The sequence below is a fragment of the Lactuca virosa genome, chromosome 3 (genome assembly GCF_052849685.1).
Source record: "Lactuca virosa cultivar CGN04683 chromosome 3, Lactuca_virosa_CGN04683_v6, whole genome shotgun sequence".
NCBI lineage: Eukaryota > Viridiplantae > Streptophyta > Magnoliopsida > Asterales > Asteraceae > Lactuca > Lactuca virosa.
Genome location: NC_136428.1, coordinates 129,716,508 through 129,726,986, shown reverse-complemented (window position 1 = coordinate 129,726,986; position 10,479 = coordinate 129,716,508). Strand labels below are relative to the sequence as shown.

Sequence of the window (10,479 nt, the reverse complement as noted above, 5' to 3'; positions counted from 1 at the left end):
TTCAATAAATATATTTATTCATATTTAGAGAGTGAGATACTTTTTTGTTTTTTATGAAATCTACGTGATAAAAAAGAGTTTGTTCTACCAACACCCGTATTAAAGAGTTAGTATATACATATAAACATGAATGGCGTTAATAAAAAATTTTGAAACGTTATAAAAAGTTTAAAGAAAAGCTTGAAAAAAAGAGCTAGTGAAAAAAAATTAATATAAACATGAAAAAATGTAAGTAAAAAATTATACAAATATTAAGAAAGCTCAAAACGTTTTAAAACTTAAAATATATATATATATATATATATATATATATATATATATATATATATATATATATATATATATATATATATATATATATATATATATATATATATATATAATGAGGGTTTTTTTTAGCATGACCCTATCATCAAGTAGAAAAACAACATTTGATTTACCAAAAAACATTCTTAAGAACCATAAGAATCTGATATCCAAGGATTTAATGATACAAAGCAATATGAGATTCATTTGTGAGGATCCATGAAATAGTCTCAAAACTGATAATAAAAAATATTTATTCTCAACAAATAAATATGAATTTGATTTATATCTAATAAACGTATGCATTCCATGAATCTCGATCCAACTTCAAATTAATCTTAGATCATGAACATTCAAGACAATTACCAACACTATTCATGGACACTATAATAAAATGCTAATTAAAACTTAATAGTAACGCCTATATTCTTTTTATTGAATCAATATATATATATATATATATATATATATATATATATATATATATATATATATATATATATTGTATCCATTACTTTGAATACAATTTACTCACACACATACACATATGAATGTTACATTTTACACAACGAACTTAACAAATACCCTTTGACGCATCATATACTCAATTTAGCATCTAAAGAAAGAATTGTGTTGATTAATTGGGTTTTTAGTTTTTGTTTATTGTCTCATAACCCTGTTTGAACTATACACAAAGTTTTCTTGACCAGCAACAGTGGAATTAAGCCTTCCAGCAGCCCATCCATTGTTCACCATGCGGGTCCCATCAATACGCTTATCGAATTCTGGCAGTCCATTTGCTTTTCTCTCTTTCCTTCTCTTCCTCTCCTCATCTCGCTCTTTCCTCAGCCATTTTTCTACCGTTCTCTGTAACAAACAATCAAACAATTTACTATCTACTGTCTACTGCCTATTGTCAGCTGTCAACTGTCTACCGTCTACTGAAAGTAACTTGCATCTACTTTTAAGTTCAAAATGAGACTATTTGACCAAAAGTCAAACATTAGAAAGAAATTGGTCGAGTGCATGTGAAGATAGAGAAACTGACCATTAGAGACAAATTGCTCATCTTTTTGACCTCTTCCATAGGCAATGCTAATTGTAGCTTCCCATGTGCAACATAAACCTAATACAAACACAATGATTTAATGAGCTTATTGGGTTAAGTATTTAATCAAAAAACCCTGGCTTAATGTATTTACCTATTTGCCCTTTTTTTCTCCCCAACTCTCACATTAAGATTGATGAATATTATGAAATTTGTTTGATAGTAATTGAAAGCTTACAATGTGTGAAGGCCAATTCTCGAGTCCATCAAATATATGTGTAGCATATATGATAGTAGCACCATGCTCTTCACATTCCTTTTTTAGGAAAGTCAAAAGGTCAGCCCTTGCAAGCACATCTAGGTCAACCGTAATTTCATCAAGAAGAAGAACCTATACAAATCTCAAATGTGTTCATTAAACAACATTCATCAACCAAACAAAAATATCAAAAAAAGAAAAGAAACCAATGTCATATTCTTTTTATGTAATGATGAAAGGAAAGCATTTTTAGAAAGCATGACATGACATGATATGACAGAACGTAAAAAGTTGTTCTGCATTTGATGTGTGACTTTGACTGTGATTGAGACTGTGTTAATTTAATACCTTAAATTCCTTTAGAAGGCCCATGCATATTTGCACTCTTCTTCTTTGACCATCAGAAACCTTGTGCATCCTCCATGAAAGATCAATATCTAAAACCTGAAATATTCAACACATTTCCTTGGGTTTAAAGAGAAAAATGCATAGAATTAATATGGACTTTTTGAAAATGTCAATCTAGAGATGGGTTCTTTTTAAAGTGTGGAAAAAAGTTCAAACGGATAAAGTAAATTGGAAAACAACTACAAAAAGAATAGAAAAAGATATCAATTTAAAGAAAATAATGCAAAAATGTTTGAAGTACCTTGATTAACTCAGCTCTTCTTTGAGGATCAACCCCTGATACTCCAAATAACATTTTCTCAGCAGAAATATCCATTTGTATTGCAACATCAAACCCAGCAAAAGCAACTTCCCTTCTCCACTGCTCATTTATATGACTATTTTTTAGAATAAGTTCCCTTCTCTCTTTATGGGATCTAATTAATACTTGATGCAATTAGTTTAATTTGATTGATTATAGTTTTATATATTTTAATATCAAGGTGTCATTTGCAACTCTTTGAACCTAACTATTGATGAATTTCTTAAAGGGTGATTTTGTTATCTTCAGTTGTATGCTAATTTCATGGATCTAAACAACTATGTGGATTTAAGGGATATAAAGAGTTGATGGTATATTATAAATATAAACAAGACACATTTTAATTCTAAAGATCTAAAACATATTGTAAATACGCTAAATCAATCAACACTGACAATATATGAAATGTGTCTAAATTCCTACTGATGCACACCTAAAAATCCAAGTTATGTGGTAACTGTTAACTGTAAGAGATGGAAATTCGTAGAATTTGTGCTTCTTCGGGCTAATGATAGGTAAGTAATTTGACATTTATCTAGATCAATCAAGTTTTTCTGAAATTGATTGTTTTTGAGCCAAAATACTGTGAAAATCCCAAGTGAAAGTGAAGCAGAAGTAATGTACCTCTCCACCAAGATAAGCTAGGTCACCGGAAGAAGTCAAAGAGGTGTCATGGAACGCCGATCTGCCAAGAACCCTGACCATATCAGGCTCCACCATATGCTTCCCTCCAAGTATCTTCAGTATCGTCGTTTTTCCTTTTGTTTAAAATTCAATAAAATTTCACGATCGATATGGATAGAATTGAAATTGAAAAAAAGGACGACAGAAGGAGGACGAACCAGCGCCATTAGATCCGACAAGAAGGCAACGATCACCGGGATTGAGAGTGAGGGAGAAATCTTCAATGAGAGGAACTGAACCAGGAGGCGGATGGCCGTCGATCCCTGGGTAGGTGAACTTGAGCTTATTTATAACCACCATTGGATTATTATCATTTCGCTCATTGTCATTGATCCCCATTATAGCTCTTCAATCAAAGAATTCTGCAAGGAATAGGTGATGAAAGTTGGGGTTTATAAAGAACTTTCCGGCGGTGGGTGGGTGGAGAGTTGAAGAGCGGGAACTGATTGTCGTGGCAGGGCTTTGAGTCGCTAACACCCCCTCGCCTACAGAATCTGGTTCCAAATGTGGACACGTCTACTTTGGGGCTCTTTTATACATCGATCATCAATGTTGTTTTAACTTTTCACTCTCAACGCCATTTCACCATTTTCATATAACTTCATCATAAATCCATAGTTAGATAAACCCTAGAATGAATATGGGTATTCTATTCCAATCCCTTCGTTTTTAACATTGATGTAACAACATATTCATAACTTTGAATATCTCTATATGTAGATTCTCTTTATACTGTAATAAATAAAGAGATTTTACAAACAAGAAATCATGTACTTTTTTTTTTCGTGACACATATGCCTAAAATAGTAGGCATACACATGTGACATGTTTGGTCAATATTTACATGTTAAATGCTTAGAGCATTTATCTAACTTCCATATATAAATAATAACTATATTACATTATAGATGGATTATAGGACATTAACATCATGCATTCAAAATTTTACCTTAACGAAACCAAATTAAAATGTGGCAAGCAAGGAAAACCTTGACACAAAACATAAAATGGAGAATTAACCTAAGTAGTTCACCATGTGAAAAGGTACATTAAACAATTTAGGTATTTATAAGAAAATTTGATATAGTTCACCATGTGAAAAGGTAATCATGATATATTTCTTTAAACAATTTTGGTACTAATTTATATTGTTGTTCTATACATAATACAACATTAATGATACAAATTACACAACTAAGCTCCCACGAACAATTTCAACTCTCTGTAATGTTCCTACATTTATAAAACCGAATGTATATACATGACTTCAACTTTTCTCAATTTGAGATTTTCATCATCAATCTTTAACACATGTAAAAGTGTTGGGTGTTAATTTAATAAAAAAAATAAAGCTAAATTGATTGAGGAACTAGTTTTTGATGGAATACAGATAAAAGGTGGGTAAGGGTAATCTTGTCATATTGCTTTAGCAAACCATTTTGGCAATCTCAAAGAAGCCTTCATTCCAAGCCTTGTAAAGAACAGAGCATACAGAAGATGTAGCAAGAACACAAAGAAACAGCAATTCAGTAATAGCTGCCAAAAAGACAAAAATCATATAGTGTAAAAAAATCAAATCTTTTATTAAATTGAATTAACAGATAATTGAGAGGGTAAAAAAGACAAACCAAGGTCCCAAAAATGGTGTATATTAAATTCATTGATGGAATTGTCAAGAACCCTAATGAAGTGAGGATAAATGTAGCTGAAGCATGAATGTTTATAGTGATCTTCAAGAAAAAAAAATGATTATCAGAATATGGGGGGTACTAAAGTAATTTAAGATATGAAGATTGAAGAATGTAAATTTACCAAAGCAAGAATGTTTTCCCTGATTAGAAAAGAATACATCACAACATATCCCATTGCACCTATAGCTCTCACCTGTATTAAATTTAAAGACACGTGTCACAAAAACAGTAAAAAATCATCCTTAAAAGATGAGAGAAAAAGAAGAAAGATAGAAAGCCTTACAATTGCACTTGTGAATATAGAAACACCCCAATTTGCTTTTGACCTGAGAAGTGAAGATTGAAGATTGAAGAATATTCTTGTTTTTTTTTTTCATAATTCATAATTGAAAAGATTGCAATAAGGAATAAACAATTGTATACCTCCATAAAGACCCCATAGCAAGACCAAGAAACCCATGCATTAACTGAAATGATAGAAATAAGCCAAAATGTAAACCATATATATATATATAAAGTTAAATACTTAAATGATATAAAGATATGAAACTATTTTCTAACCAGATATGTTAGTGCTTTTATTGGTCCAGCTAAAACAAGCAATAGTGTAGCAGTTGCCACCTATAAAAATATGATATGTAAAATGGAACACATCAAAGATGTTATTTTCAGGAATATGGTAATAATGATTGGTTTTGGTTAGATAATGGATACCATAGTCTTTCTTCCAGCAACAATATCCCATCGCATTGATGAGAATACTATGGGTAAGGCAAAGAAACAACCAAAGTAATTCTGTAAATATTGTAATTGTTAGTTTTCAATAACGCCCACCATGTGTTCGACATAATGCAGAGTCAAAAAAGTACCTCGATAGCAAGGGAGCTGCTTAAGATGTAGGCTAATCCACCAAGAGCAGCAAACATAGAACATTCTACCAACCTTAAAGTCTTCTGATAAGCTTCTCCATTCATGGTCAAGTCTTCAGGAGAACCGGAGTTATCTTGTTTGTCGTCTTTTTGTGTCCATAATGGAGCTCCGATTTCTGAAACCCTAACATTTCTGAGGTTTGAATTGGTTCTAGAGATACGAAATTGGGGATTAGAAGAAAGGATTGAGGGTGATGAGACGTGACAGAGCTTGGATTTATCGTGTGTTGTAAGGGAGGTGGCATGGATATTCTGGGAAAGATGAGAAATTGGGGGTTGAAGACGATAACAACCATGAACTTTAAGGATGTTAATGGTTGCTGAAGGAAGCATGTTGTTTTCTGGCAATTCTCTTTTTGTTTATAGCAACAAAATGCTTTAAACACGAAAGGGAGAAACTCAAAATCAAAAATTAACAACGTCTTCGTGTTTCATTGAAAAGATGGAACAGTCTTACCTATAGGATTTATGTGGTTTACAAGTCTACAATTGGAAAGGGATCAAGCACAGTAACTTCAGAAACACGAATAGGGAACATAAATTTCATGAAACAGAGGTCATGAATCGATCAAATTGAGTAAATTTACAGCAACATTTGATACAAAAAAACATACACCAAACTAAATTGAGTGTGGAATTGATGGATAACGAAAAGTTTGAGTAGGTAATTACTTGCTCGCCTGCTCGAAACGATGAAGAACATCCACAACGTCTCAGGAGACTCAGTTTACTCCATGAAGTTCATTCGAGTTTCTTGAGTGAAGTCATGTCATTCTACTATCCTTACATTTATCGAGAAATTATAGAAGATGTCCCCCAAAAAGTAAAACTTACAAATATGCCCCCTGTATAAGAAATAGTTATAGAAATAATCCCTACAGTTATATAGAAACGTTACCTCGTTGTAAATCTATCCTCTATCCTAATAAATAAATGAAGTTTTTTTTTGCCACATGTCACATTCTAAATCAATTGGTCAAATGTCATTTTCTGGTTATTTTGAACTAGGTGTGAGACCCGTATATTATACGGGTTAATTTAAAAAAAAAATTAAATATTAAAATGTAAACAGTAAATATTTTTGAAGGTAAAACTTTAAAATAAGAAAGGAAAAAACATATTCATTGCAATTTAATTTCATATATATTATATTTAATACTTTACATATACAAATATATGACTTTAATTTTAAAAATTGAAACAAACCATAAATTGACAAGTGGATAATATTTATTTTAAAAATACCATAAAATGACAAGTGTCAAAATTCATGAGAGAATGACAAATGGCAAAAAAAACCTTCATTTATTAGAGAGGATGTCACATTCTAAATCAATTGGCCAAATGTCATTTTCTGGTTATTTTGAACTAGGTGTGAGACCCGTATATTATACAGGTTAATTTAAAAAAAAATTAAATATTAAAATGTAAATAGTAAATATTTTTTAATGTAAAACTTTAAAATAAGAAAGGAAGAAACATATGCATTGCAATTTAATTTCATATATATTATATTTAATACTTTATATATATAAATATATGACTTTAATTTTAAAAATTGAAACAAACCACAAATTGACAAGTGGATAATATTTATTTCAAAAATACCATAAAATGACAAGTATCAAAAAAAACCTTCATTTATTAGAGAGGATTATATTTTTTTTCCACATGTCATTTTATGGGTTTTCCTATTTTATTAAATTCCATATAATATTTTAATGTAATAATTACAATAAATGTAGTAATAAATGGATATCAATTTCATTAATGGACTTACCTTCTAATTTTAAAATTCATAAATTAAAGTTCATTAGTTTCTTTTGTTTATTTATTTATTTTTTTAAATTAAAAAGATAAAAAAAAACATTTCAAGTTTAATAATACATTAATTTCTTATTTTCTTATAAATCCAAAGTTCTCAAATATTTTGACCTTCATATTTATTTATTTTTTAAATTAACCTATTATGGGTATCACAACTAGTTATATATTGTGTAGGGAAATTACAAAAGTATCCTTATAGTAATCGATAAAATTAATGAAATAATCCTTGTGTAAAAATTTAAAAAATGGTCTATATCTAGAAAATATTACCGACATTGTGCATTTGAAAGAAAATTATTGACATCAGAAATGGTTGAAATAATACATATGCAATAGCAAAATTACATAATAACAAAATTAGATATGATCCACTTGTAATAAAAGTTACAAAAGGTATCTATGTATAATACAGAAATGGTCATTTTGTGTTAATATCAAAATTATAAAAATAGTCCCTCTGTAACAATAACGAAATTACAGAAATAATGCAAGTGTAATAATATATTACAACAATGATAGGTAGAATTTCATATATATCCTAATGATATTCTCGGTGTAATAACAAAATTAGATAATTAGATCTCTAGCGATCTTTCTTTTTTAATCATTTTGCTTTATATCAACATTGTGCATTATTTAATTCAATCGAAAATATAAGATTAATAAAGTCGTCGCAACGTGTATGTTATCATCACGAGTTTTATTAATTTTTGTTCCAAATGTTGTATAATTTTTTAGAGAAAATTACATGAATAGTCTACGTGGTATTGTTTGATAGTCCCTAATTTTTAATTTTTACCAGCATCGTCCTTTTGTTATTTTATTATTTTTCCTATGATTTTCGTCTGACAACAATACCCTTTATGATTGTTATTTTGTATTTAGTAATTTTTTAGTTTTTGTATTTAGTTTTATGTTTATTCTTTGTTGTTGGAATTCACCTTTTTACCACACTCACCCACTTTCCTCCCCTCCATGGTTTTAGATCCAATGAGCACCACCAATCAGCTCTAGATCATTGTTGGCAACTACCACTGGTCACCTCATGTTCACCTTTGGCAACCACCAATAGTCACCTTTGGCAACCATCACCAGTCAAATAAATATCAAAACATGTGAGTTGTTTCTTTTCAAATGTTGGGTGACCAAGACATCAGTAAACGTTCATTAACCAAATCATGATTAAACTGCTAATGAAGTACGTGATAGAAGAGGTGATCAGAATGAGTCGCCGACCATATGAATCTATTGAACCAGAGCAAGTTGTCACCAAGGTCGCATCGGTTAAGGACGTATCCACAATTCGAGCCTCGATTGTTGGTTCGCTTTCTAATTTGAACTCTTTTATAACACAGCCCATAAATCGATAAACAAAAACAATTAGCTATATGTAAATTACATTAATTTTGCGGAAGAATTTTGAGATTTTAAGGAATGGATCCATGAAGATTTGATTTTTTTAGTAACTTACCAACAATAGTGGCGTTATCACATCCTTGAATCAAGGTACCACAACAGAAGCAACAACCACTAGCAGTGTAACACCTGGTTTTTCGTAATAGATATTATTTCATGAGAGGTAAATTATATGAGATGAATATATGGAATAAAGCATAGAGTTACTTTAAAAAGAAATGTTATTTAGCAAAATATAATTGACTAGAGTTGTAGATCTTGTTGAGACGATTTCGTGGATATAAAGATCATCGAAAACGAAGTTCATATGAGAAAGTTATGGCTGTTTGAAATTGAGACAAAAGTATGTTGCTATTTTGAGAAAGTCAATGGAAGTCAAAGTCAAAATGGTCAAATTGTGGCTACAGCGGCGCGACATGATGTTCACCACTGCGCGGTAATGAGCGAGTCACCGAGACACGTGGTAGAAGAGAGTGGCATGTAGCGAAACCAGGCAATGCACCGTCACCGCGGCGCGGCGCGACGCGTCCAGACTATATATATATATATATATATATATATATATATATATATATATATATATATATATATATATATATATATATATATATATGTGTGTGTGTGTGTGTGTGTGTGTGTGAGTGTGTCTGTGTGTGTGTGTGTGTTAGGGGTCAGGATCCTTAACCCTATCCAGGATCCTGAATCTGGAAGGAATCTTAGGATCCCGAAACATACATCGGGATCCTGATCATTATTCCTTAAACAAAATTAACGACTATATTTCTTGTTTATTTTTCATCTATACAGAAGCAGTCAACTAAAGGCTCCTTATATTTGAAGAATCATCTCAACCAGGCTTAAGACCCGGAAATACTAAAACAAAGCAATTTACGAATACGTATTCAAGAGGATCCCAGAAATATCAGACTTTTAGTTATCCAAATTAGTGTATAAATACACATGTATAATTCACACTACCCATAACTAGAGCTACTAAAATACTCGTACCTGTATTATTGTCATAATTTATGTAATTTACATTCTAATTAATAAATTAAAACAAGGGAGGTGATCATTATCACATCCCATGGTTTTATGTTGGAGATCCTATTAAGGATCAATTGTTTTCCTTGTAAACCACTCATGTCATTTTGATCTCAATTTGATATTCATAATATCTACAACACCACAACCTCTCATACAATTTGGTTGATTGTCATTTGAATTATTTTTGACCAAAACAATTTGGCGTCCACCGTGGGGCCGTGGTGTTCATAATCCTCGAAATAATGTCTACACAACCAACCCTATCTTCTTCCTCTATTCTTCCTATTTCTTCGAAAAGCCTTCCACCACCTCCGAGAGGACTCCCTGGTCAAAGGAAAACTTACGATGCATCGAAGAAGAGCATTTCTCCAATTATTAACCATGGGAATCCATAATCCCTGGGATCCCAGGATCCTCCTGCTTCGATCTCTAACAACGAACTCTTCTCCATGATGAAGATGTTGACGCAACAGGTGACTCAACAACATGAAGACAATAGAACACTGCTCAAGGAGGTGGAAAGGATAAAGCTATTGAAACAATCGTACTTGTATTCTTGTCAT

The 10,479-nt window shown here is 31.2% G+C and overlaps 2 protein-coding genes across 3 annotated transcripts; both read right to left on the bottom strand.

Annotated features, from left to right (window-relative positions):
• Window positions 1–914: 914 nt before the first annotated feature.
• On the bottom strand, window positions 915–3,623 carry ABCI20 (non-intrinsic ABC protein 9). Its single transcript, XM_079085557.1, has 7 exons — window positions 3,165–3,623; window positions 2,947–3,080; window positions 2,263–2,382; window positions 1,962–2,057; window positions 1,593–1,745; window positions 1,355–1,432; window positions 915–1,173 (listed from the first exon to the last, which is right to left on the bottom strand). The coding sequence occupies exons 1-7, from the start codon at window positions 3,343–3,345 to the stop codon at window positions 967–969; spliced, it is 969 nt and encodes a 322-aa protein (XP_078941683.1). The 5' UTR covers window positions 3,346–3,623; the 3' UTR covers window positions 915–966.
• A 479-nt stretch (window positions 3,624–4,102) lies between these two features.
• LOC145166548 (uncharacterized) lies at window positions 4,103–6,399 on the bottom strand. 2 transcript variants are annotated; one of them, XM_079085555.1, is made up of 9 exons: window positions 6,084–6,399; window positions 5,567–6,002; window positions 5,412–5,492; window positions 5,259–5,318; window positions 5,121–5,164; window positions 4,981–5,023; window positions 4,819–4,890; window positions 4,635–4,736; window positions 4,103–4,542 (listed from the first exon to the last, which is right to left on the bottom strand). In XM_079085555.1, exons 2-9 carry the CDS (start codon window positions 5,957–5,959, stop codon window positions 4,423–4,425), a joined length of 915 nt encoding a protein of 304 aa, XP_078941681.1. In that variant the 5' UTR covers window positions 5,960–6,002; window positions 6,084–6,399; the 3' UTR covers window positions 4,103–4,422. The 2 variants fall into 2 exon arrangements, with proteins under 2 accessions (XP_078941681.1, XP_078941682.1); XM_079085556.1 differs by having other exon boundaries at window positions 6,299–6,333.
• Between the last annotated feature and the right edge of the window lie 4,080 nt (window positions 6,400–10,479).

What these genes read in the sequence shown, in the direction of transcription:
- ABCI20 (XM_079085557.1), bottom strand. Translation starts at nt 3,345, where the DNA reads ATGGGGATCAATGACAATGAGCGAAATGATAATAATCCAATGGTGGTT. An exon ending in GAAGAGCTGAGTTAATCAAG is followed by an intron (nt 2,058 to 2,262) that starts GTACTTCAAACA and finishes TGAATATTTCAG; the next exon opens with GTTTTAGATATTGATCTTTC. An exon ending in AGAATTGGCCTTCACACATT is followed by an intron (nt 1,433 to 1,592) that starts GTAAGCTTTCAA and finishes TGTTTGTATTAG; the next exon opens with GTTTATGTTGCACATGGGAA.
- LOC145166548 (XM_079085555.1), bottom strand. Translation starts at nt 5,959, where the DNA reads ATGCTTCCTTCAGCAACCATTAACATCCTTAAAGTTCATGGTTGTTAT. An exon ending in GCAGCTCCCTTGCTATCGAG is followed by an intron (nt 5,493 to 5,566) that starts GTACTTTTTTGA and finishes CAATATTTACAG; the next exon opens with AATTACTTTGGTTGTTTCTT. An exon ending in CTATATTCACAAGTGCAATT is followed by an intron (nt 4,891 to 4,980) that starts GTAAGGCTTTCT and finishes AATTTAATACAG; the next exon opens with GTGAGAGCTATAGGTGCAAT.